We start from the raw sequence: 27,448 nt of genomic DNA, 5'->3' as shown, positions 1-27,448 counted from the left end.
AGGGGCGCGCGGTCTCTCTGCGCTGCCAGTGCACCTGCGCAGGAGGCGGGCGCACCGGAAGCGGCGACTGGTGGTGGAGGGAGGCGGAGCGGGGGAGGGGGAGTTGTTTGGGAGTATAATAGCGGGGCCTGCGGGGACCGGCTCGGCTCGGTCCGGCCATGAGTTGCCGGGGGGCGCTGCCAAGCGAGCGGGGAGCGCGACAGAGGTGGGCGCGGAAGGGAGGCGTACGGTGGCCGGAGGGGCGGGGGAGGCCTGGAGCGGAGCCGGGCGGCGGCCTGAGAGGAAGCGGGAGGTGCCTGGCTCCCTCGGCTGGGCGCAGGCTGCGAGCGCGGCCGCCTCAGCGGAGGGCCGGGAGGTGGGGACGGTGGCTGCACCAAGGCCGACTGTTAATTACTATTGCTGCTGGGGGGAGGGGAGTAATAATGCCTGCGACATCACTTATTACTGCAATAATACCCGCCGCTTCACTGTGCCTGGCGCTTTACAAAGTAAAGCTGCACTGCTGCTAGGTTTTATTCTGGTTGTAGTCTGGTTGTATTGATTACCGCGGTTTCAATGTTTTATGTGTTTCGTATTGCTTTATTGTGTCCTCTTTGGTTTTAGTTTTTGTGAACCGCCCAGAGAGCTTCGGCTATTGGGCGGTATAGAAATAAATAAATAAATAAATAAATAGAATACAAAGTACAAGAGGGTTCTGAGTCAGTTTAAGGAGCCCCTTCTGTCTCAAAGCGATGTGATCTCCGGTGGGAGCGACCATTTTAACGAGGCGTCTTGTAGGGCAGTTTAAATGCACACCCCGTTTCCATTCTCTCCCTTGACTGACCTTCCCGTCCCCACTTTTGAAATCTAGATATTTATATCGTGCTTTAGAATGTTCAAAGTGTCTATTTATTACACATACATTCCATCCTTTGTTCAATTAGCTCAGGGTGGTATGTGTGGATCTTTCCTTTTTACAATAAGCTTGTGAGGTAGATTCGGTTGAGAGATTGTGACTGGTCCAAGGTCACCCAGTGAACTTTATAGCTGAGTGGGGAGTTGAACCTGAGCCTCCTCTGGTCTAGACATACCTTCTAACTACTGTCTCAGTGATCCTTTGCAGCCTTGTAAAGCAGGTCTTGTATTATCCCCATATTGCAAACGTGGGGCTGAGACTGAAAGGATAACTGTTTGCCTGAGGCCACCTAGTGAGTTCATGGCTGAGGTGAGATTTGTAGTGAGAATGAGGCTCACGCATATGCAGTACAATCCTAATCATGTTTAGCCACTGTGTTACATCAACTTTGAATATTGGCACGAGTTTCAGTTTGTACACCAGACCCATTTACGCACCACCTGTTAGTGCAGTTGTTCCCCTTGTGAAGTCCATTCCCAGCCACCGTGTAGTTTTTTGTGTGTCACTATCCCTGTAGATGCTAGTAGCAAACTGATAATAAAGTTGCTTGAGGTCCGTTATAGGCCAACATATATATTTGGGGAAAGCTAGTGTGATAAAAAGAAAAGCCTTGAGTCCATCCATGTTGTGATAATACCAATAGGAAAAAATACTATGCATTGATAGGCTTTCCTCACTTAGCAAACTGGTACCATGTAATGTTATCCCTTCTTTCATGAGATGATAACATAAGAGCATAGAGAAATATTACCCAAAATGGAAGGACTAGACAAGCAGGGATTGAATTTACTTTTTTGTATATTTCTGCCCAAAGAATGGTCCTCAAGGTAGCTTTTGAACCATTTGTTAAATCTTTTGCAAAGGGCTTAAAGCAGTAGCTGTTGCCCACAGTCACTGCTCTGTGGATTTCCCCAAAATAATATATAAAACTGGTTTGGTAGTACCTTTTAGGGTTGACTTTGTTTATGAACCCTTAAGGCAAAATGAAGGTATCCATGCAGAACATATGCAAATTCAGTAACAACATGTCATGATTCCAGGTAACTTCTCTGCTTGCTTTGGGCTCAAAATAACATTTTCTATAATTTGACTGTTACTTTTATTGCTGGCACACTTGGATAGGTAAACTAAACACTGATATCTGGTTGAAAACCATCACCCTAAAGAACATAACTGTTTTTCTAATATAGCCAGATGTCATTCGGAACACTCAGTCTTATTTTTAGAAATGCCTGTCGCTTAGAGAACTCTTGAGTATTGCATTGAGATCCTCAAACAGTCTGGGAGAGGTTCAGACACTAATTTTAAGAGGTGATTAATCTTTAGCAGAATTTTCTTCCACCATTTCATAGGGCAATAGATGATGAGTGGTATAAAAAGAGCTCTTCTATTATATAGATTCTTTACAATGGCATCTTTTGATACTGCTCTATTCTGGATTTGTACTCCTTACTAGTAATGGCCAGCTAAAGAAAAATATAAACATTCCAAACGGGTTGAACAGGGTAGCAGTAATATTTACAGTCTGGGGACAGTATCCATACTGCTGCTGCAACTCTGCTTGTTTCATTGCGCCCGTGGGACTCACCGCTAGCACAGCAGGAACTAGCACTTCTGCAAGCTCCACTGACTGCTGCATTCTGGAAACGAATGTTTCTGCCCTTTCTGGATGGTTGAGTAACTGCTAGCTTCCGATGGTACTAGCAGTGAGTCCTGCTAGAGCACGAGCTGCATAGGCTACTGCATTGTGAGTTAAAGCTGCAACATTATTTTATTAAGGTATACTACTACAGCAACTAGGCTAACTCTCTGCTGCTCTTCCATTGCTTGCTTCAGGAAGAGGAGACGGAATGGCACAGAAGAGGATGGGCCCATCCCACAAACAAAACGCAGTAGCAGAAATGCTGTTTTTCAGGACTCCTGGGATACAGAGGTAAGATGCACTCAAAATTCACAGATGACAATGTTTTGCTCTGGGAATTTCTGTCTAATTGGTACATGGGAACAGTTAGGTAAAACTTGTAAATATAAGTCTGGAAGAAGGATAATTGATATTAATATCTCATTCTATCAGTAAAATCTCATTCTGTTTAATATTAAACTCCCTTAGCTAAAGTGTATTTTTAAAGGAAAGTGATTAACTTGATTTAATTACTAGAATGGAAATACTGCTCTTGTCTTTGAAGCTGATTCATAAACCCTGATTGTCTAAATAAGGTATTCGAATCTGAGTTATGTGTTCGTTAATTTACTTGTATCCTGCTTTATAGCCCAAGGGTGATTTGCAAAAGATTCTCATAATATGATCAGGTTTATTACCAGGAACAGAAATATCAATTCAGGCAGCATTTCTTGCCTTTGTCTTCCTTGGTATCATTCTTTGGCCATTTCAGCAGAATCCACTGAGGACCTCCCAAGGCAAAGGAGTGGGGCAGAGCAGCTGGAACACTCTGTCCATGATAAGGCAGATGTTCTCATGCTAGTACTTGTGTATGTGCATGAATCAGTACTTCGGATATTAAATACAGATTTCCAAATTGTGTTGATCGTATTTCTCAGTGCAGCTGGTAACATCTCCTTTGTGTTCAGACCACCTTAGTTCAACTTTAGAATCTTCTAGCAAATGTGTTCAGGGCTTCTCAGGAATCAGCTGAGACAAGCTGACTATAGACAAGCATACACTAAGTCTGCAATCCTATACCCACTTACTGGGAGTGTGCTGCACTATACTCGGTGGAATTTACTTCTGAGTAGACAGATATTGGATTGTTTTACAATTGTAATAGTGACATAGGATTTAGTCTTCTGAAATGTAACTTCTGACTCCAGGCCTGAGCTTCTCTAGAGCCCAGTCTGAACGGTGCTGAATGTTAATGTTCATGTAATTCTTCATGCTGCTCTTTCACTGGCACTTGAAATGTGTATCTGCTGTCTAGCAGATTGGCCCCAGAGAGATTTGGCAGTTCTTAGCCTGCTAGCTGCTTCACATAACTAAAAACATTTGACATGCTTTTAGAATCTGGTGTACATGTATACCTTCTGTGTTGTACTATGCAGGACTGCATAATTCTCCCAGTCAAGAGTGAACAATTTGTGGCCCTCCAGACATGGTTAGACTGCAGCTACCATCAGCCCTAGCCAGCAGTGATGTATGATGAGAGTTGCACTCCAACGATACCTGTTGGGCCACAAGTTGCCCATCCCTGCTATAGGTGAACTTACAAGCTTCCTAGTGATTACCTTCCTATTTAATTCTGCAATTCTCAGGTTGGAGATATTTTAACACTGAGATTGGCAACATTATCTAGGATGTTATTTTGTGTAACAATGGGATTGAAACAAAATACTCCAGAATACCTGTGATAGCTTGTAGCGGGAAAAACTGAAAGAGGACAATTTGTTTATCATGGCTGTACTAGGCCAAAGCTTGCCTCATCAGGTATATGGAGTAAACTGAGAAGATGATAGGGAGGTGTGTGTACTTAGTCCAATCCACTTTATGCATCTGATTAGTAACGTCTGCTGAAATTGGCTCTTCACAAAAGAGGATATGGGCTATGCAAAAAGACTCTTACAATATTTGGTAGCCTTGAGGCTACATTGTAGATTTTCTGCATTTCTTTTTGTAGTGTAGAATGGGTTGATAGAGAATGGGTTGATATAAAAATTCAAGCAGATGGGCAGAGCTTCAAATAACTGCTGGGAGGGCCCATAGCTCAGTGGTGGAGCACATGATTTGTATACAAAAGGTCTCCAGTTCAATCCCCAGCATCTCCAAGTAGGGCAGGAAAAACTCCTGTGTGTTAACTCTGGAGAGCTGTTGCCAGTCAGTGTCGACAATACTGGGCTAGATGGACAACAAGGCAATTTCCTTTGTGCCTAGATTGGATTTTTGTCTCAGATCAGTTTGTGAGAATGTTATTCAAAATTATGAATTGTGAGAAAATAGTACAAAGTAAAATTGAAAATTTGCACAGATAATGCGGTAACATTTGGGGTATGTGACAATGCAAAAAACAGCAATGAGGATTAAAAAGACAGCCGTAAAAGCCAAATAAAACCCCAGCAAGACAGCTGCAGTGTTTAATTCTCAATGTATTTGTATTCCTAACACATTTTGAGAGACTTCATCAAGGGCAATTAAATTATTCAAAGCTTCCAAATGATAAGCGGAACTCTCTGCTTCTAACTCACTATTCTTCAAATTCTTTGAAGAATTTAATTGCCCTTGATGAAGAGAAATCTCTTGCAACACGCTGTGAATACATATATATTCAGCATTTAACATTGCAGCTGTCTGTTACGGTTTTGTATGTGACAGTGCAGCCTGTAGCTTTTTTTATTGCATTGTAAAAACACAGCACCCAAATGTTCAATTTGTCAGTAACTGGGCTCGCTGTAGGAACAGGATGATCGGGTTTGGAGGCCAGGAGATGGGAGAGCAGCCCAGAAAAAGGTGTACTTGAGATGTGTAGATAATGTTGGATTAAAGCTAAAATGACTTGCATTTCTGGCCATCTTTTTTGTTCCATAGTCCTCCAGCAGTGAAAGCGGCAGTACCAGTAGTTGCAGCAGCAGCAGCATAAGCAGCCCTGAAAGAGCTAATGGGCCTGAAACCAGCCTACACCAGATCCCAGGATCAAGTCCTGTGACACCTCCTCAGTCTTTCCATGAGCAGTCTGCACTATGCCAAGGTCCTTACTTCCACATCAATCAGATCCTGAAGGAGGCGCACTTCCATAGCTTACAGAGCAGGGGCCGTCCTGCAACATGATGAGCCCAGCAGTTCCCTGCCTTCTGTGAAGGGGGACAGCACTGTGTGATGAGATATTTCAACTTAAAAGTTCGTTAAAATTGCACAAAATGCCTGTTGCTTTTTCAGTCTGTATTTGGAATAACAGGTTAACAGGCAATTGTTTACTTGTGGTTTGCTGCACTATTGCAATGCAAAGGGGGCTTTGGAGCAATTTTTATAGGATTCTTTTGGGTTGGGTGGAGATCTTTGACATGTCTTGATGGGTCTAAGAATCCACTTCTGTATTATAGGAGTGCATAATGAGTCCAGTCTGACTTCTTAATCTGTTCATTAGTTACTGATGCTTTATGTAAAATCCTTTCAAACATTTGTCTTCAGTTTTATAAGTCTTTTTTAATTTCAATAAATAGTGAGTATGTTTTTATGGTAAATTAATGTTTTGAAAGGGTGACTATTTGTATGTATTATGGCTATATGAAAATGCGGGTAAGATTCTATAGCATAGTTGATGGTTTTATTGAAGTCAGAACAGGAGTGCAAATGGCTTGTTTTCTTACTGTATTCGAGCAGGAGCTGTTCCTTTGATTGTGTATTGAACTGGGTTGGCTTTATGTTTATCTGAATACATTCAGCTATTTGAAGTAGAACTTTTCTGTTAATAACTTCAAGTTGCCTAGAACACATATCCTGCATCTTTAGGTGATTTGGTGATAAGTATCAGAAACTTAAGGAAATGGAATTTAAGTTAGGCTGGGTTGTGAAACAACTGTTCAGGAGGCTTTTTGTTCACATACAATAGTTCACATTTTATTGAATTATTTGGTCATGCTTGAGAGCCAGCCAAGTTTAAACAACGATGGTACTGCTGTGTCCTCCTCCTCTGCTGCAAGCTGCCTGAAAAAGGAACCAGGGCGGAACGTCTCTTCTGCTCTCATTAGGGCAGCAGTTGGAGTCTGTTAAAATTAATGCAAAAGTCAGTAACTTCTCTTTAATCTGGGCCCCACTCAGTCTGATTAGTAGCTGCATAAAGCCAGACCCACAAATGCAATTGTGTAGGAGTGACCTCCTACACAAAGTGAGAGATGCCACTCCTTCCCTGAGTTCTCTGTATAGCACAGAGAACTGAGGGAGGAAAGAGTGTCACTCTGTGCTGGCTGGAAAAAATGCTCACCCTTGGCCAAAGTCCTTTGATGCATGAAGGAGCTCTGACCTCATTGTGAGCTTTCAGGATTCTTAAGTATCCAGACCACTGCTTCAAAGTGTCTCCAACTTAGAATAAGGGCATGATTGGTAGTTACCACAAATCTAATGGTTGGCTTCCAATGCATGCACAGTGAGGTCCATTTGATTACTGACAGCAGAGGCACTCAAAGGCTTTCCTTTACTCTGAAAGGCCTACTTCTATTCCTACCAGTGGGAAGCAGCACTTTATTAACCAGGAAGGGACTCCATTTTTCTCTAATGTAGCATAATTAACTTTGACAGATAAACACTAAAGTGGGGGTTATGTTAGTCCATCACGTATTGCTTTCCTAAATCTAAAATGAAGTTACTGTAGGATATGTGCATATTGTACTGTAGCCATAGGAACAGAAGACTGCTCTTACTCTATACTATAGCTTACTTTAAGTAGATGAAAAAAAAATCAATTTGGGGTGGTAATTCTTTTCTTAAAGAATGGATTCAATAAACCTTTAAAAACACAGGGTGAAACAGCACATTAGTGTAGTAGCACTAAAAAAAGGTAAGACTCCAATACACATCAAGAAACTGCCTTTTGGTAGCCCCTGCCCCTTCAGCACACTGCAGGCGGTTTTGGTTCCACAGCAACACAGAAGGAAAAGTGTAACAAGTGCAACAGGCAGCTGCTAGTATGCATTTGGTTTCTTAGATGACCTGGTAGCTTGATAGAAGCTATCAAGTTCTATGGATTGCAAGAAACTTGTATCTGAGCAAGAGCTTTCTACAAATGCAAGTCTACAAAAGGGTGAAGCCACTCAATTCACAGAAGGTTTAATACCCCAACAAGGCTTCTTCAGGGGTTACTGGTCAGCATCATACTAGAATGAAGGGTAAAAGACAGAGTTAGACAGGCATCCTTTTAGCATTCCTTAAGGGTGCAATCCTGTGGTAATACTCAGAGGCAACCAACTATCCAGGGTGGGTGGAGCACAAAGGGGATCTTCTCCATGCTCCAGCTGCCCTGCATCTGTGGCTAGAGGGCCAATTTCAGAGCAGGGGGGGGGGGAGGCTGGACAGCACATAGGAAGCGTCATACCAGCACTTCCACTGTCCCCAGGAACACGCCCTTTCCCCCTGCTCCATGCTGCTCTTGCAAGCGTGGAGCCAAAGACAAACTGCCACCTACAAGGTCAGTTCCTGAAAAAAGAAAAATCCTATGGCCACCTAGCTGCTCTCTAATGGCCATAGAATTGTACCTTAAGTAAGATAAGCTGAGGTTAAGTGTGGAGAAGATGATGTACAAGTCTACTAGTATTCTGATGTTGCTAGTAATTCCTATTACAATTAACATGGCGTTTGTCAAGTTATTTAATACTTGATTAGTTCAGTTGTTATCCTGTAAAACAGGCAATTTAAATTCCAAAATGAGAAAATGTTATACTAATTCTGAGGTGTCTCAAAGCAATCTTATTATGAATATCTCATTCTAAACTGCTCTCCAGGAATATAAAATCCTTAAGATTAGTTGCACTGGTAAACATTAGGCAAGTGTGTAGGAAAAACTTGGGCTAGAATAGAAGGGACCAACCTGAGCATTATGTCCAGTGTTTCTCCGAGCTGATTTAGTCTTGCGAGAGCTTGACATACTGAGTGGCAACAGTCCAAATCTTAAAAACAAACATAGTTATAAGATTCTTCTGACTCCCAGATGCTTTGGTTCCAAGGAGTACTTTATTGCTTATAGCTTGAGTCACTTACCTGATCTGACTAGATGCTAGAGGTAGGATGTTATGCAATTCTTGGGAGGTTAAAGCACTGCTTCGGCTAGTGTACTGATTCTCTACCCCTGTTAATAAGCCAAATAGGACCTAGAGCACATAAAAAGTACTCGTCTTAATGGCAGAAGGTTCAACTGCAATGTGTTCGGTCAACTATAAATCGAAACTTATTGATTAAAAGGCAGCACAGGAAGTGCATATAAACACAAAGGATGCTCTATAATTGTCATCGGTCCATACTTGTTTAAAACCAGTGGGTCTCCCTTTCCCCCTCTGATTTCAAGTGAGCCTGTACATTATATCACTCGAGACTTCAAGCATTCACACATGAACTTCCAAGAACAAAATCCATGCAGCCCTGTGGGGTATTCTTAGTTATGGCTATTCAGAAAAGCAACACTGATTCTAGTGCAAACTGATTCTAGTGTAGGTAGTTGAGAAATATTACACCTTTTAATCAAAAGTGTGGTCCAACATGTGAATACATCCATAGTTATAGCACTATCTAAAACTTGCCTTTGTTTTTCCCCTTTATTTTTATATTTGCACTGATTAATGAACTGCTTAGGAACAAAGTGCATTACATGGTTTTTATGCTGTATTTGCTCAATTAGCCACTATGATTAAGCATCCTGTTCTGCAAAACTCTTCTGTTATTGCTGTCCTTAGAGCCAATATAAATGGGTTTGTAGACTTACAGTATAGCCAAACATACTTTGCAACATTTATATCTTATTCCAATGGGATGCAGCTTCTGAACTTACAGAGGTTCGTTGCACCAGGCGATTAAGGTTGCTATTTAAGTGTGGAGTAAAGACATCCAGGTCAAAGGGATCTATATAGCTCTCCAGAAAGTCTGTCTGTCTCTCAATCCTGAAACAAGATGGGAAAACTATCTTGTTTGCAATGTTGAAACACAAAAGTAATCCACAGATGGATAGGAAAACACTCTGACAACCTCATGGCCAAAAAGTTATATTTCCACATGCAGCAGGGGGGCGGGGAGAAAAAGTCCAAAACAGACTCAAGTGAAAACACAAAAAGCAGGAATTTAAACAGTTTCCAACTATTCTGTAATGGGATGATTAACACGGAACAAAGCTAACCAGCTACTGATTAGTCCCTTAATGCAATGAGAAAGGAGTTTAAATATTTAAAGTTACAGTCTAGTTTCGAGTTAAGAGTTGAACTGATATCCTACCACTCAAAGATCTAGCTATTAAAGTGCTTCAGATGCTATAACAAGCTGCCCAGTTCGTAACAAAATTGTCTTGAGGTAACCCTTCCTTGAAGCTACTGTGGCTTCCCATGTTTCTAGGAGCACTGGTTCACCACTGACCATCTCTTGATGTATTTGTGAAGAAATACAAGCTAGTCAGTAGGATTTCTATTTAACAGGTATGTGTGGATAACTGCAAAGTTAGAAGATGTTTTTCCGAGGTGTCTTTCTTAATAATTGTTCCGATATAGAACTTTATACAGAAGTTACACATGTGGGGGCATCTTGCTACTCATAATTATTGTTGAGAGGTGAATGCTCTTCTGGATGACTAGCAACAACCCTTCTTTCTGCAATGAGTGGAGTATAGACTTTTTTTTCAGCCAGGCTCACCTGCTTATATCCCTGTTCAAACTGCCCTATGCCAGGGACTGGTCTGTATCAAAGTGTGTGCAGCATCCACTTTGTTATGATTTATCATAATTAACCCTTGAACTGCATCCACGTTTACTACTCGTGTGATTGCAGTCAGGGCTGGCACAAAAAGTGTTAAAATGAGTAAGAACTAGGTGTACACAGGGCTGAGAAAACAGTTCAAATTTCTAGACAACTAAATGCTTGGGATTTTTCTAGCCCTGCTTGTAGCCTCACGTACGTACTGCATGAGGAGGTGATATCTTAGGATAGGGTGGGTGGAACACAAAGAGTACTGCAATATTTTGACATCTGCAAGGATAGCAAAAAGAAGCCCTGCAGTTGTATTGTACCTGGAGTCTTGCTTGTTTCTGCTGCTTTTCATATCTTCACTCTTAGCTGTCAGGATGATATTCAGATACCGAAGGTCAAATAGGAGTTGCAAAGCCCTGTTCTGAGTGATTGGTAACTTCCCTTCTTTCTGCAAACAGGTGATGGAAGAAAAAATATCTAAACAGGTTTGTTCATAAGAATCCCTAGTTTCCCAATCCCCACAGATTTTTTGAAGGGAAAAGTAAAGTCAATAATTACTTTAATCATCATGTGGTTCAGTACTAATAGCATCTCCTGGCTCCATTCAACATCTAAAGTACCATGGAGATTTTATATATGCGTGTTCATTTATTTGAATATGTTCTGCAGTTGGGTCACCTGTACCTATCTCCCATATCTCTCATGCTATGGGACCAACATGGCAATCACACTGACTAAACAACTGCAGCAGCAAAACAGTGAAAACATTTGTAACAGCAATGACTATTAAGAGGATGAGTTGAAGACTTCTCTGAGGAATTCCTAATGTTGAGTTGAGCTGGAGATCTATCTAGTCACTTTTGCCTTGTATATATTGGGACTGATATGTCAGTGATTTTCCCTGACCAACCACCCCCTGCGCCTGCACCCAGTCAATGTATTCACACTAGCACTTGATAAGGTTTATTGAAATCTCATCTTATTACTCTGAATTTTAAATATCTCATAATGGAGACAGCTACTCAACATCCATGTGCCTCTTAAAAGAATTACAGCACATACATAAAAAAGTAGAACAAGGCCAATTGTGAAACTACAGTTCATTCAGTGAACTTAGGTGGCCTTTAGACGTACCAACAGATTCAATTAGAGTTGCTTTTGTGAGAGTCTATAAAGCGATCCCACATGGCTGTATGATGTCAGAATGATGCCAACATCTGGGTCTTTCCAATGGAGTCATCACTCCATTAAGAGTACCAGTTCTATAGGAAAGACCCATGTGATTAGACCAGATCGTGTAGTTGCATTGTTCAGATGTGTTCCTCGACGATGTGGGATCACCTCATGGAAAAGTACCTCCTACCTAAGTTAACTGAATGAGCTGTAGTAGTATGAAAGCAAGGATGCTCCATGGCTATCCCTGCACTGCCCTACCTTCTGTATGTAGGAGTGCTGCTTCTTTAGTACCATAGATAGCAAGATTAGTGCCATAATCTTACACATTCATACCTGTAAGTAATCCCATTAAAATCAGATTTACTCATGGGCAAACATGGGTGAGTTCAGGCTTAAAGTATACTTTTTCCTTACTAAGTTGAGCTTGTAATTATGTAGACCAATTGCTACTATGAAAATCTGAAAAGGCCAACAGTATGCTTAAGTCCAAAAAAATACACCCTTTTGCCTTTTGGTGAGATGCAATCCTACTATCTTGGCGATCTAAGGAAAAGAAGTAAATGAATAGGAAAAGAGTTCTAGATATATATTATTTTGCCTTGATCCAAGATCAAAATGGGGGTTCCCATGTGGCATATTGGGCTCCTAGGCATGGTCTGACATCCAAGAAGTAAAAGTGGGATATAATTAAATGTAATAGGTGCATCCTGACTTTATAAAAGTTGATGGCCATTGCATTTCATGAAGGGTCATTCCACCATATATTACTCTGGAAAAGTGTTTAAAAAACCTGGAGATGATTAGCAGCGAATGGATCACTCTGTAAGTGTTCAGTTATTTACCCTGCACTTTCTTATGGCATTTTGCAAGAGACACAATACTAGACTTGTCCAATCAAGTCAAATTATTTTCTTGTTCTTACATAGTATCTTTTTCTCTTCAGCATAGAATCAAGATCTCACAATACACAGGTTTATAAATGCAGGGGGGCCAATATGCAAGCAATAATGGAACCCTGTGGCACCTGAGCTGGCCAAAGATCTAAATGTTCCTTGCAGCTTCTTCACCATGACTCCTCAGAATTTCCCCAGTTGGCAAGCCTGGTAAAACAGGAGCCCATCAGGAGTTTTCCTCTCAGCAAACCACACGGTAATTTCCCATCTTTTCAAACAACTGCAGCAGGAATTTCAAAAATAATCTAACAACGTGCAGTAGTTCACAGATGCCAACCTTTTCCCGTTTCTCTTCTGCCAGTTTTTCATAGCCAGCTAGTACTTCAGTCATGCAAGTCTTCAGTAGTTCTTGCAAGGTGACCTTGGGAAGAGTATGCCCTCCAACTCGATTGACTTCTTGGCACAAGCTGAAGAGGAGGGATTGGACACACCAGGATGGCTGTGAAGAATATCATGGTGCAATAGGGAAATGTTATGCTTTCTTGAAAGGAAGAGGTTTTTGTTTTGTTTTTTACTATGACCTGGTCCACACATAATTAACTATGAGTTAAACAACCCATAGTTAGACGGAGCTGTGCCAGAGCAAGCGAGCAAGCTGCCTCCTGCATGCTCGCTGATTTGCATCCACTTGTTTGTCATGAAGTACGAATGCAGAACTCTGGGTTGTTGAGGGAGAAACAACCCAGAGTTTTAACCTGACAACAAACTATGGGTTAAAGCTCTGGGCTATTTCTCCCCAAAACCCAGCATTCCAAGTTCACACATCACAGCAAACAACCCAAGAATGGGGTGTTCCTGGGTTGTTTATGAAAGTAGATGCAAAGTAGAAGGGATGAGCAGGTAGGAGGCGGCACACTCACTCCTGAACAGCTCCAATCAATTATGGGTTGCTTTACCCATAGTTAGTGGTTACATGCGAGCTGGGCCATTGTCAATCCCATACTTAAGAACATAAGAAGAGCCATGTCAGATCAGAATCCTAACTAGTCCATATTTAGTTCCCACAGTGGCCAACTACTGGAAGCCCACAAGAAGGACATGAATGCAATAGCACCCTCCTGCTCACATTCCTCAGCAATTGGTATTAAGGATATTACCTCTGATACTGGAGGTAGCATATAGTCACCATGACTAATAGTCATTGATAATCTTATCTTCCATGAATCTATCTAATCCCTTTTTAAAGCAGTCCAAGTTGGTGGCTATCACTATATCTTGTAGAGAATTCTATAGCTTAATATCTGTCCTGAATCTCCCACTATTTAGCTTCATTGAATGACCATGGGTTCTAGTATTGGGAGGGATAAAAAAAACACACCTCTCTATCCACTCTCTCCACACATGCATAATTTTATGCACCTCTGTCATAGCCCCTCTTATTCACCCTTCTTCTAAGCTAAAAAGCCCCCAGTGTTGTAACCTTCCTCATAAGGGGATTGCTCCATTCTGGTTGCCTTTCTTTGCACTTTTCCCAGCTCTACCCTTTTTGAGGTCCAGTGATCAGAACTGTACACGGTATTCCAAGTGTGGCTGCACCACAGATTTGTATACAGCAGGGGTGAGTAACATGCGGTCCATGGGCCAAATGCAGTCACTCTGGACTTAAGTGCGCCCCCTGCTGCCACATTTGCTGCTGTGGTGGTGGCGGTGGCAGCAAAAGCGAAACAACTGGCAGTCTGCTGCTGTATTTTGGTGGCAAACTGCAACAGTGGGCTAAAAAGGCCAAATTTAGCTTTAAAGCCTCCAAATAAAGTGAAATTTGGCCTTTTTAGAACACCGTTGCAGTTTTCCGTCAAAATTCTGCAGCAAACCACCAACTGTTTTGATGCTGCTGCCGCCAAAATATGGTGTGTGGTGAGGGTGCAGCTTGTGGAGCTCCCAAAGTCACCCACCCCTGGCATAAAGGCACAATGATATTGGCAGTTTTATTTTTAATCCCTTTCCTAATGATCCCCAACAAGGAATTTGCCTTTTTCACAGCTGCTGCATATTGGCTTGACATTTTCCTTGAGCTATCCACTGCAAGCCCAAGATCCTTCTTTTGATAATGACACAGTCCATTAACTACCTATAGAGGTACTATAAATTATTCGCCCCTGCTAAAGTCTGCGTACAAACCTTCTATATTCTCTAGTCAAAATATACACATTTGTAAGTAAGTTCAAACAGCAGACATTAATACTAACTGTAACTTCTTAGTTTGTATAAATCTCACTTCAAAACTTATTGTGACAGGGACAAAAGGAAAGCACTTCAGAAGGGCAGGGGGAGAATGATTAAAAATCGGGGCTTCAATGGTTTCAGTCCACTTGACGTTAGAGGCAGGCATAGGGCCCTAGCAACTGAGGTATCATCAGACACCGCCCCCCGCCCCCAGCTATCAGGCTACACTGTGACTTTTATGGAATTCTGCATTCTCCTCAAGCAGGAAGATCATTTTAGACCCTGGATGTAATGATCTTATGGGGACCCTATAGACAGCTCTGAGTATTACTTCAGTTGTGAAGCACACAACTAATGTTTCTCTTTGCCCCCAACCACCATTACATGCTTTACAGCTGCATCTACATTCTTGATCTGTTAGAGCAATAGACAAGAGATTTTTTAAAAAGAATCATTCTGAGCATGTTCAGTTTCACAACTTAAATCACAGCACCATCATGTCTACAGGAATAAAATGGAGTTTGTTTCTGCTGTCCTGATATCCTCATCACATGCCACCCTCTGGGTGGTCATTCAGGGACCCATTGGGCTGCGGGGCCTTGGACTTTGACCCAATATTGTACAGACTGATCCTTGTTCATAAGACTGAGCTCTCATTAATGGTATGCATTCCTCCACCCCATTCCATCCCACCTGGACAGGTAGCCGTATCTTGGACTTTACACTGCTTCCAGTCTCAGTCTCTTCCTCAATTTCAATCTCCTGCCAGTTGGTGGCTGTTGCCAGAATGGACCCAACTTCATCCCTCAGCAATGACTGTGTGAAACTCTGAACCAGGACCTAGCGTTAAATACAAACGAACAGTAGCAGGACAGTGTCAGAGTCAATCCTGCTACATACACCCGTTAACACTGTCAGTGAATAGCAATCATATAAGCACCATGCCATCTCTGAAATTAGAAATGACTGAAAATTGACATTTGCCATCTAGACATTATCAGTGTTCTACCGATTTTACATTCCTTAGTTTCAAACCCCTTTATTTTATTTAACATGCGTGCCAAAAAGTAATTCCCCTATGGAGCAACTTGTATGACCTTAACATGATGGGAGGCAGATGCAGATATAAAGGAAAGGGTTACAGAATTAGGCGTCGTCAGCTCCAACTTTAGCCCTATCCTATTTGCTGTCCCAGCAGATTGCCTTGTAAGAGCTGTGGTAAGGACAAATGGAAAAGCCAAAGCTCTTCATGGTGTTCTTCTACCGTTCAAGAGCCTCCTGCAGATACGCAAATATTTCCCAGACATTTTTCTGTCTTATTACAATGTGCTATAATTTTCATGTATATAGTAACAGGATCCCCACAAACAAAAGAAACATTTGTGCTTATAATAAGATGGGAGGCAACCAAGATAGACATGGAAAATGGCCAAAGCAAAATCCAATAGGAAAGAGGTATCTCCCCGCACTCCCCTGTCCCCACAAAAGACACTCACTTTAGCAACAGCTATACTCCAAATCCGATAGGCAGACAGGCTATCTTGCAGCAGACGTTCTTTTAATTCTTGCCATTTAGCCTGTATGGGGTTCACTTCTTGAGTCTTCCCTTTCCCCACCTTTTTCAAAGGCCAGGGCTCCCTTGTCACATTTTCTGGGCAACCTGATTTTCCCAGAATGCACTGCTTCAAATGTGGGCACAACTCCCCCAGTGACCGGCAGAGCCGTGCCATGAAGAGAATGGTGTTGATTTTGGGGTTATGCAAAGCATCAGTGCATCCTTGGAGCACATCCAGAGCACGATGCAGCTCTTCCCTAACACAGCCCAGCATATAATCCACACAACGGATGCAGTGGCTGCGCAACAGCTCCTCTACTGTGCCTGCATCCGCAAATCTGTCAAAGGCAGATCTGTTCTTGGACTGCACATGCAGAGTATCGTTAGATGAAGAAGAGTCTGAGGGTAAGTAGGACAGAAGGTCATCCAACTTGGCCTTTAGCTTGGAATCCAGAGCACTGCAGAAGCTCTGGACACTAGGGCTGTGGGCCTGAGCCTTCATAGACAACGCACTTTTGGTGAACTGACTGCGGTTTGCCACGCTTATCCAGGCAGCATCAGGTGGCAAGTCATTAGGATTCTCTGACCACAGGAAAGAGGCCATGTTATGTTCAAATAGGATATGCTTATTTTGGGCAGAGGTGTCAAATTTAGCTTCAAGCTCTTGTGCAGCCAGAACAAGGAGCTCCCTGGAGGTGCTGGAGATATCATCAAATCCTTCCTTTGTCAGAGTCTGGAAAAGAAAAGAAAAAAGAAGAAATGCTCACTATACAGAGACAAAAGCTGGTTTCATCACTTACTGTCGTGCTGCTGAGAAGCATGGGGATGATTTTAAGGGGTGGCAGGAAATACATGGGTTGGTGAACATAATTGTAACTTCTGGGTTGTGAGAAATCTCCTTAAGATCCGCCCTTTTCTAACTCTCCTACTTTTTTCCAATGGTTCCACGCAAAGTGGAAGCCAGAGGAACCAAATAATAATTAATCCAAGTTGGAAAGGTTTAGCATAGAACATCTCTTGCTACCAAATTCGCAGCCAAGAGAGTTCCTGTCTCTGGAAAGTAAGCAAGGAGGTGTGCTCTGGTAAAAAGGGCAAGTCTACAGGATGAAAGAATTGCATCTAGAGAGGGCTAGGGAGTTACGAGGAAACAATGGAGAAATCAACAAATCATGAGTTGGTTTTGCTGTGGATAGCCTCCATTTTTTCCTATTAATGTCAAGGGCAGATGAGAGTCCCCTTATAAACAAAATCCCTGTTATACAGTGATTATTCATCAGCAAAGCCAGAGAGGAAATTTCTCAATACATCACCAACAGCGCTGATGTAGTTGTATTCAGGAGGAGCTACTGTCCCAAACCAGGCTGGATTTCCTTGACATTGACTAAATTTTGGCTGAATCTGTAACCCTTTCAGTTATTCAGCCAAGCTCTGCCAATATCTTACCTGTAATCTGTCCAAGAAGAGCTGCTGTAACAGATCTTCCCAGAAAGAGATGGGCTTGTCAAGGAGCCGATGACATACCATCTCCCAGTTCTGACTCATGGACTCACTGGTGAGCAGCTCCCACACAGCATCCCGGATGCCAGCCAACCCTTTAAGACTCTTCACATATACCAGCAAGTTTGTGATCCCAGATTTGATGTCTTCATTGCACCTGAAAGAAATGCTGGGAGATGAGTAGCTAATTGCACAACTCTCTTTGCAGTTAAAAGCTGCACTAAAGAGTACTTACATGCTTAAATGAATGATGGCCTTTACTCTGTTGGTTACAACAAGGGCTAGATGTACACAACCACGAACCAATGTGATGAGAAAATGTAAAGATAAATGAAAACACTCCCTGCACAGAGCGTGCTAGGTAAATGGAAGAGATGGAAGCTTGTATGCACAGGTGGCCAATTGTGAAATTCTGGAAGAGCAGGTGATGCATGGTGGAAGGATGCTTGAATTTTTTTATTTATTTATTAAATTTCTTAATTGCCCATCTGGCCGGTCACCTGGCCACTCTGGGTGATGTACAACAGTACAATTTAAAACAGTAAAATTATACATTAAAATATTATTTAAAAATACTGTAACCCACCCCAAATGCCTGCCTGAACAACCAAGTTTTCTCATTAAAGAGGGGGCACAGCGGAGTTCCCTACGGAGGGAGTTCCACAGAGTGGGGGCCACCACAGAGAAGGCCCTCTCCCTCGTCCTCACCAGCCTAGCTGTCCTGGCTGATGGGACAGAGAGAAGGCCATCCGAGGCTGATCTTGTTGAGTGGCCTGTCTAGTGTTGCTGGAGGTGCTCCTTGAGATAGGCTGGGCCAGAACCGCATAGGGTTTTAAAGGTCAAAAACAACACCTTGAATTTGGCCCGGAAAACAACTGGTAACCAGTGCAACTCCTTCAGCACCAAGTTATGTGATCACGCCGGCGGCTGCCTTTAATGAAATTAGGAACTTCTTTTTCACCAGTGTTTTACACAAGAGTACTGGGAAGAAGAGGGTTCAAACATATTGTACCTTGAGCCTCCTCATCTGCAGTATTTGGAGCATAAAGGAGGAAAGTGGACTTTTAAACTGATACTGACAAAGAAAAATCAAACCAGTTTGAATTTCCATCTTGTAGCTAGAGAAAACTAGGACACAATGTTAGATATGCCTGCTATCCTATATTGTGAATCACAATACATGACAACCCCAAGACAGCTGGAAACAGTAGTATCTACAGTGTGGCCAGTATAGGGCTAGACTCCATAATGGTTAGGGTGTTTTAAAATATGCATGTACACTTTTGAAAGCTGCATCTCTTCCATCATTCATTCAATCTGCAGAATTCAGAAGGTGATTGATATCAACCACAACCATTTTCACACAACCAGAGTTACCATCTATGAGGGAACATGCAGTGTGCTTTTCAACTGGGTCACAATGACAAATCTCTCCAGCAAAGTTCCTTACAGACTCACATGTTGATCCATTTCTGAAGTGTCTCTCTAAGGTAATCCTGGCTAATGGGATGTGCCAAAGTTCTGAGTGTTGGCTGGAATTCTGTGATGGAAGGTGGCAAGTATTTGAACGAGCTGCTCAATTTGGTATCGTCCTTCAAAACTCTGATGCCTTTACCTAAGAAAATTGTGTAGGAGAAAGATCAGGTCACTGAGGATTAAACTAAACAGAGAGGAAACACTAATTGGAAAAGCTACTTCTGGTCTTACTGTTCACCTGCTGGGTGCTGGCTTGTAATGGTCTCCAGTGTTGAGAAGAGCAAGCCACAGGGGAGAGAAGGGTCCGAGAGCATTCCCTCCAGCAGGGTATAGAAGAGGGCATGAGCCTGATACAGAGTTGTGGCTAGGAGCTCCACCAAAGAGCAGACTTGCGCTTTAATGCCAGCATCTGTTTGTAAAAAAAGGTCACCAATGAATCATAGCAGCCGTACACACATTCTTGTTAGGCAGCTAAGAATATCCACTTTGAAGGGCAGAAGTAGTGTATTCATGGATCGATGAACACTTTTGCCTATATAGAACCTGCTGTCCTGGCTAGCCAAAAAAAGAGATCACTTGATAATTAATATATTTCCCTACCCTCAAAATTCAAAGCGGGGGGGGGGGGGGGAATCCTAGATGATACAGCCCATCATTAAGAAAATCCATCAGAAAAAGTGTACCTGCAACATCATCTCTTATGATGCACCAATGTGTATCTCAGCATAGCCCGTTCTAGCCACAGTAATTGGAAATGCCTTACTTTAGAACCGGAAACACATATATACACTAATGTGGCTGTGAACAAGAATCAACACCACAGCCGCTTAAATTGAGCTATTAGTGACTTCTTCAAAAACAAGACATATACACACACCACTGTTTAATGTGGAAATAGTGGCATCTCTGATATTGATAAATACCCTTGTAGTTTGTTCAGTGTGGGAAGGAACCTGCAAAATGGGCCAAATAGAGATTAGTTTAGTTTCTATGGCTTATGGAGGAAACAAAAGTTCAGAGAAGGAGAAAGAGCGGACAATGTTTGCACTGTACTTGTACCAACCATGATGGGGCTGATTCAGAAGCTGCTGAATTGCAGATTTCCTGGCCAGCAAGAAGTCTGCCAGAGCCTGGCGTGGAGAACTGTCCTCAAGAAGCATGGCGGAGCACAAGGCCTCTGCTACTGCTTGGTCCAAAACAGTCTGGCATTTTAGTAGTGATTTGCTTTCCTGTAGGATAGTTGACCTATTTGGGAGATATATGAGGACACGTTGTCAACAGAGGACTTTAAACTTCAAAGCAAGAGTCAGAGAGAAAAATAGTCACTTAGGGCTGCATAACATCAAAAAGAAAAAGAAGTCCTAAATTCATTAAATATTTTACTTTGAAAGCAAAGGTAGTTTTCCTGGCTGAAAAAAAAAAAATCCAAATGCTACAGTACAGCAAAACCTTTAAGAAGACCCCTTTCTAGCTGTCCCGCCCTCTTCATCAGGCTTGAAGTTAAAAGCAAGTAGGGGATGGGGACAGGGGGGCAGGCAGGCGAAGCTGGCTTGGGCCTACATCCAACCATTAGGCTATGGGCTTAAGCACACCTAACTCTGGATGGGAACCCTGCGAGTTGTAGGACTTTTTGCTGTCTAAATAGGTATGGGATTGAGCCCGTAATTAGATTTCTAGATGAGCTTGCACTTCCCCTTAAAAGAGTAGGTGCATAACTTGGTAGTCCTTGATTCAGCTTGAGGCCCCAGTGGCCTCGACGACAGGGTGCCTTGTACCAGCTTTGATTGGTTTGCCAGATATGACTGTTCACAAACAGGGATAGTCTGGCCATGTTTTTCCATGTGCTGGTAACTTCCTAATTGGATTACTGTAATGCGTTGTATGTAGAGCTACCCTTGAAGATCATCCAGAAGCTTTAACTGATGCAAAGTGTGACTGCCACAATGTACAGTCAGATGAGATCACATCACACCAATTCTGAGGGAACTGCACTGGTTGCCTATTCGCTTCTGTGCCCAATTCAAGGTGCTAGTTTTGATTTTTAAAGCCTGAAACAGTTTGAGACCCAAATACCAGAAGGAGTGGATCTCTCCCTATACCAGCCCACCTGTTTGTTATGATGAGGGCAGGGCAACGTACCTTCTACACGTTACGTATCAATGTCAATGCGGGTGAGAGCACTTCTCTGTTACGGCACCCTGACTGTGGAACTTCCTCCCCATAAAAGAATGACTGGCACCAACTTTGCAATCCTTCCAATGCTAGGTTTAAACTTTTCTGTTTGACTAGGCATTCTAAGTTCATTAATTGTCCTACTGCATTTTTACTGCCTTCTTAATAAAAATGTTTTATAATAGTATTTTATTGCTTTCATTGGACTACATGTTTGAATGATCATTTTGAGTTATTCTTTGTACACTGCTCCAATATCTATGTGATGAAGGGTGGTTTAAAAACATACATGCATACATAAGACTGTGTGTCCAAAAGAAAAAGAGAAGAGTCAGCAGACACTGTTCGTGAGAAATGTCCAAATCCAACATCAGGGGGAGTTTTAATATATTAATACATTAATATATGAGTAATATTTAAAACATTAAATACGTTAATATATGACTCTGATACTACCAAAAGACATTTACCCAGATCCTACAGGACCAAGTGTCTATACAGGCCATCTCTACACCAGCCTAAAATCCTGCATTTAAAACGGGGCTTTCTGCTTCCGTTTTAAAGGCAGGATCATGACTCCCTCTTTCACGTGCTTCCTTTCCCCCCACCCCCTTCCCCCTCCTTCTCGCCATATCGGAGTCTTCCATTATCTTTCATTGATCTCGCTCCTCTTCTTGCCGCTTTTATGCTTTTCACAGAGGAAGCGCTCATTATCTGCAATCTATTTAAAAACAGAACAAAGGGCATTTAGTGCAGGAGACGCCTTGAATGATCATGGGATCATGTAAAGAGCCCGCAAGCTTCTGTGAAGGAGCAATCTCAATCGCAGGATAAAAGCTCAGTGTGAAGGAGCCCAGGGAAACATACACAATTCCACAAGCTGAAAAGCCTAATTCAGGATCTAGGGCTGTGCGTGCAAAGCCCCAGTCAGTCTCTATAATAGAGTCAATAATCTGTTCTTTTTAGGGGTATTGCAAAAACTCTGACTGTGGCTTCATGTGCACAGCCCCAGCATCTGAACTGGGCTTTTCATCTTGGGGAAATGCACTTGCAGCACCCATTTGCTGATATGCTTTCTCCTATTAGCAGCATCAGGGTGAGTACCTTTGACAACTCTAGGAAGTCCATCCACTTACCAACACGTTTGCTTCAGTTTTTATACAGAAAGCAAAATATGGAACCAAACGCAACAGAGCTTTTTATTTTTTTTATTGCCAACTCAGAAAACAGTTTGAATGCTGTTTAACTTTTTGAACTCTGTTTCCTTGTATGCAAAATAGCAAAGAAACTCATTTGATAGCCAGGTTAGGAGGGTTAAGTTACCTGAGCAAACTAAGGCCAAACGCTGGGGCTATGTGAAGAGGCTGTGTTCCCGCCTTTAAAACACACACACACAGAGATAGAGATAAAGATACAGAGATATCACTGTTGGCTTTTAACATTTTAAGAGCTGCACCTTTTCTTTTTTTTCAATTGTGAACAGCCCAGAGAGATTCAGCTAGTGGGCAGCATATAAATGTAATAATAAATAAATAAATAAAAGTATTGCTTAAATCTTCACAACGATGAGCTGAGGTTCCCAGAATTTTATGGAAATCAGCAGATTCAGAGCTAGAAACCTTGCTCTGTCCTCAATGAGGCAATCGCAGTCCTATGGTTTTTGAGGTTGCCTACCAGTTATTAAGATCTATCTTTTACATCCCCGATACCATTTCTAAATCTGCATTCTTGGAACAGGAAGGCTGACTGTTCGAAATAAGACAACACAGCAATATGACATTAAGAGTGCAATCCTATGCATGTATAGACAGAAAAAAGTGCTAAAACTCACAGCATCCTCCAAGTAGTCATGCTGGCTGGGGCATGTGGGAGCTGTAGGACTTTTCTGTCTAAACATGCATAGAATTGCACCCTAAGCAAGGACAGGGAAGAAAAAATGGTAGGCTGCTTACCGGAAATGGCTAGCTGCTGCTACTTGTCTCACAAGGATAGGAAAGCGGACCAGAATTGGGCTGTAGTGAGTGCCAGAAGAATCCAATTGCAGGAGGCCATGGAGGTGGCAGCACAGCAGGTACAACTGTGTGGCATGTAAGTACTGAGAGGATTCCATAGCACTCCAGATTTTCTCAGGAAGCTGCAGTAACAGCTGGATCTGTGCAGCCAAGCTGTAGAATTTCTCCTGTGACTGGCATATTGCCTAGATAGGGAGAAATAAGTGCACCCTATAAAAGACCTTACTGTCTATGCAAACTCTACTGAAAGCATTTTGAAGGATTAACTGTTGCCAATATGTATCTGTGGTTTTATCCACTTTTATAAATCTACACATTATTACATAACATTACACTTAACCAATGTAATGCAAGCCTCCCCTACTTCACAAATCTAAGGCAGGAGAAAAACTCCACAGGGGCTATACTTGACTAAGATGAAGGATGCCTAATAATAGGAAAGGCTATTAGACATGGAACTCACACCATGTCATTTAACACAGGCTAGCTCTCATTCTTTATTATGCTCTTCTTTGGGGAAGCTCACATTGGACTCCCAGGGATCTCCCTGACCAGGCTAGGAACCACTTTTTATTTTAACAATTTAACAGCATCGTGTGATCCCAGATCATTTGCTGATCCTTTAAAACACTTCTGTACCCATAATGATGGGTGTCTTTTTCTGTTTCAATACATTCTGATGGGTAAGATGCTTCTAATCAACAGTAGTGAACTATTAAGGGGGCGGGGAGGTGAGCAATTTTGGATTAATTAATCCATCCAAAGCTCAGGCTGCTTTAAGACAAGGTGATCACCTTGCCACACTCATGGAATTTTACAGGGAAGGAAGGGTTTTCCCAGCAATGTTTTCCATGCGTCACCCTCCCATGTTTTCTCACCACTTCTGCCTTTTTTTTCTTACTGCAGAAAATCTGTTAATAGCTGCACAATGCCTTCTAATTGGTAGTGCTAGGAGCCCTCCGACTGGAAGCACTCTGACATTTCATGTTGACTGTGAAGCTCAAAATGTAACTGGATGAGAAAAAGAATGCTTTCTGGCAAGACTGAGCTTAAGGAGTTGGAGAGACACAGAACCTACACAGACAACCACTGGATGTTTGATCCTCTTCCCCTGCACCAATTCCCAAAGCTACCACTTTCAGAAGGACCCCTGAGTATCCACTGCCGGAGGCTCCTGCGCCTCAGAAAAACTTTCCGGAGTGGCGCTCCGGCTAGCAAGCTGCTGCAAAAACCGAGGAGGAATCTTATTGCACCTTAAAAGGCTGACAAATTTATTCTGGCACAAGCTTCCACGGACTACAGCCGATTCCCAGGCACCACCTCCTGGCCCGCCCGGGCGTCATTCGCTCGCCACTCGCCACCCCGTCCCCAGCTTCGTTTACGCTTCGGAGGGGCAGGAGCAAGGAAACGGCTCCCGCGCCTCCAGCGGCCGCAAGGCAGCGGCAGGCGCAAGTGCGACGGGTGAAGCGCAGAAGCAGCGAGGCGGGGCGCCCCGCTCCGGGGCGCTGCGCGCGTGGACGCGAGACCCAGGGAGGGGCGAGCGCCGCCCGCCGCGCCGCGCCGCGCCCCCGGCGAGGCCCACCTGGCGCGCCGGCCGCCCCGGGCCGCGCTGGCCGCCGCCCCCGGCCCGCCCTCGCGCCCGGCGCTGCTGCAGGCCGCGCACGGCCTCGAGCAGGCGCTCGGCGCTGAGGCGCATCTCGGCGATGGTGTCGGCCGCCTCGATGAGGTCCCGGTAGCGCTCGCCGACCATCTGCCGCAGCTCCTCGCGCTTCCCCTCGATGCCCGCCCGCAGCCGCCGCTCCGCGGCTCGCAGCTCCGCCGCCGTGTGCGCCTCGAAGAGCGCCTCGGCCGCGCCCGGGCCGCCCCGCTTCAGGGCGTCGAGCGCCGCCGCCTCGGCCCCCTTCGCCGCCATCGCCGCCTCTCGCCGGCCGCCGCGCCGCCCCGCGCCCGCCCCCGACGCGTCACGCTCGCCCCCTCTGGGGAGGGCGGCGCCCTTCCCGCTCAGGCGCCATTCTCCGCCCGCTCCCCGGCGCCATCTTCGCGCGGGCAGAGCTGCTGCTTCGCCGCAGCGCCCCCTGGTGGGAGAGACGAGCGTGCTCCTGTCGCAAGCTCTGCCTGCGCCTTGCACCTGGGGAAGCTTGTGCCACGGTCGTGCTTGCTAGCCTTTAAGGTGCTGCAACGGACTAGCGTCGCCGCCGCTCTGGAAACCGTTACAAGGCTCTTTGTTATCCAGACAACAGCGGGCAGGTCCTTGCCCGCAAGGCGCTTACAAACTTCCTCAGATGCGCCTTCCTTCATTTTAGCAGAAAGCTCAGATGTTTTCTTTTTATAAAGCATGTGTGTTGCCTCCAAATAGAGTGTACATCCTCTGGTTTCATGATGGACGTCATTTCGTCTATGTAGTGCTGGTGACTTCCTCTGTTTCCGCTGTCAGCTATGTCCACTTTCTCTGATTTGAACATTAACCAGATTTTATGTTACAGCTATGGAGGGACTATGTTCTCAGTGTTCTGCTACTGAGAAGATCCCAGGTTCAATCCCTTGCATCCCTAGTTAAGAGCATAATCCTATACTTGTTTAGACCAAAAAAGTCCTACAACTCTCAGCTTTCCACAGCCAAGGGTATGCTGGCAGTTTTAGGACTTTCTTCTGTCTAAACAAGCATAGGATTCCACCCTAAAAGGCTTAGGTAGTGGGCAATGTGAAAGACCTGTGTCTGAAGGAGATTCTTGCTTGCTGCTGCCAGTGGAGGAGAGAACACTGGACCAGATGGACAAACAGTCCCACTCATATAGGCAGCTTCCTATATACTTCCCGTTCCCAAGACAGTCTCTCGGACTCTAGGCTGCCCTTGCAATTTCTAATATACAGAGTTTTACTACTAGTGCCTATATTCCTTTCCTTGTCAGTCTTTCTTGCTTTGATTTCCTTGCTCAGTCTCTCGGTTCTCTCCGTTTCTACTGCATACATTCACTCCCTGCAGAAATCGTCAGCACAGATGTACTGTGAATTTCCTCAACTCCCAAAGTTATCCAGGTTTTCCTGCTATCTCCGTCTGCTAACTTCCATGTAGAAGAACCTGCACAAGGGTGATTAGAAATGGAATCTGCATTCATTAAAGGTCCAATCCTATGCATGTTTAGACAAAAAACTTCCTAAAGTTTCCTAAAATTTCTACCTGGCTGGGGAATGCTGAGAGTTGTAGGGCTTTTTTCTGTCTAAATATGCATAGGATCGCACTCTAAAAGTATTTCATAACCTTTTTCTTCCCTAAAAAGAGAATAAACAATGCTCAAGGTGGCATATAAAACATTAAAAAAGCAGTATTTTTCAGGTTTCCCTGAAAATCCATTGTGCTAACCAACACTGTTGGCGTTGCACCTAGCGGTCCCTTAACCTAGCACAACATAATTTACATTAGTGCTTGTGTAATATTGGATACTGCCTGATAGCAACATCTCAGTAATAAAATATGACAAAAGAAGTGAAGCAGATAAAACAAACAAACATTCATTCTTCAAGGGATTAGCAAAATTTGTATAGTTTAATAGTAGGGCAGTGTGTACATTTGCCCACATTCTACACATAGACACAAGTACATTTCCAGGCCTCAGGCTTGTCCTTAGTATTGAAACAAGAAACACTAAAACCTCATGTCAGTGATTATATAAACTAAAACTGAAGTCACTTCTCTTGAGTGCCAGTCCTTATTCAACCAAAAAGGCACTACTCACACAAAAGAGGGAGGTATTAGCAGGCTCAGGGGAACTTCAAGTTTGGCAGTAGTACAAAAAATATTTAGGAAAAACCCTATATTTAGGAAATCCTAAAATCAGCCCATTGAATACTGAGCATGTTCGGTGGGCACTGAATACCGACTGTTGGGGGAGAGAACAAAAAACCTTTCAGGAAGGGTATGGAATGGAGTATCCTGGAGCATTCCACAGTGCAACGTATTTTTTTTGCAGGCCCCATTTGTACAAGCGAACAGCAAATCAGTTCTCTTAAGTACTGTTCCCTATGGAGCCAAAATGACACTACTCACAAAAAACAAGGCAGTATTAGCATGTTCAGGGAACCCCTGAGGTTTGCAGAAGTACAAAAAAGCTTTAGGGGGAAAAACCCTAAAGGAGCAACCCTGCTCCAAAAAACAGCTGAATAGGAGCT

General features: G+C 43.4%; 2 protein-coding genes across 4 annotated transcripts; one reads left to right on the top strand and one right to left on the bottom strand.

Moving 5' to 3' along the window:
- The first annotated feature begins 51 nt into the window (after positions 1 to 51).
- VCF1 (VCP nuclear cofactor family member 1) lies at positions 52 to 6,799 on the top strand. The gene is made up of 3 exons (XM_084837564.1): positions 52 to 205; positions 2,732 to 2,828; positions 5,430 to 6,799. The coding sequence occupies exons 1-3, from the start codon at positions 159 to 161 to the stop codon at positions 5,667 to 5,669; spliced, it is 384 nt and encodes a 127-aa protein (XP_084693690.1). The 5' UTR covers positions 52 to 158; the 3' UTR covers positions 5,670 to 6,799.
- Positions 6,398 to 25,320, bottom strand: COG1 (component of oligomeric golgi complex 1). 3 transcript variants are annotated; one of them, XM_084837557.1, is made up of 15 exons: positions 24,864 to 25,265; positions 23,222 to 23,466; positions 20,161 to 20,342; positions 19,336 to 19,506; positions 19,080 to 19,236; positions 17,568 to 17,778; positions 16,066 to 16,857; positions 15,263 to 15,409; positions 12,684 to 12,845; positions 10,598 to 10,725; positions 9,376 to 9,484; positions 8,592 to 8,701; positions 8,422 to 8,500; positions 7,672 to 7,711; positions 6,439 to 6,604 (listed from the first exon to the last, which is right to left on the bottom strand). In XM_084837557.1, exons 1-14 carry the CDS (start codon positions 25,191 to 25,193, stop codon positions 7,694 to 7,696), a joined length of 2,841 nt encoding a protein of 946 aa, XP_084693683.1. In that variant the 5' UTR covers positions 25,194 to 25,265; the 3' UTR covers positions 6,439 to 6,604; positions 7,672 to 7,693. The 3 variants fall into 3 exon arrangements, with proteins under 3 accessions (XP_084693682.1, XP_084693684.1, XP_084693683.1); XM_084837556.1 differs by lacking the exon at positions 7,672 to 7,711 and having other exon boundaries at positions 6,398 to 6,604; positions 24,864 to 25,320; XM_084837558.1 differs by lacking the exons at positions 7,672 to 7,711; positions 23,222 to 23,466; positions 24,864 to 25,265 and adding an exon at positions 22,593 to 22,796 and having other exon boundaries at positions 6,398 to 6,604.
- Positions 25,321 to 27,448: the final 2,128 nt, after the last annotated feature.

Source organism: Heloderma suspectum, chromosome 2 (assembly GCF_057233095.1).
Source record: "Heloderma suspectum isolate Gila_16-S chromosome 2, 16-S_ref, whole genome shotgun sequence".
NCBI lineage: Eukaryota > Metazoa > Chordata > Lepidosauria > Squamata > Helodermatidae > Heloderma > Heloderma suspectum.
The sequence above is the reverse complement of the archived record's forward strand: the minus strand, read 5'-3'. Positions and strand labels throughout refer to the sequence as shown.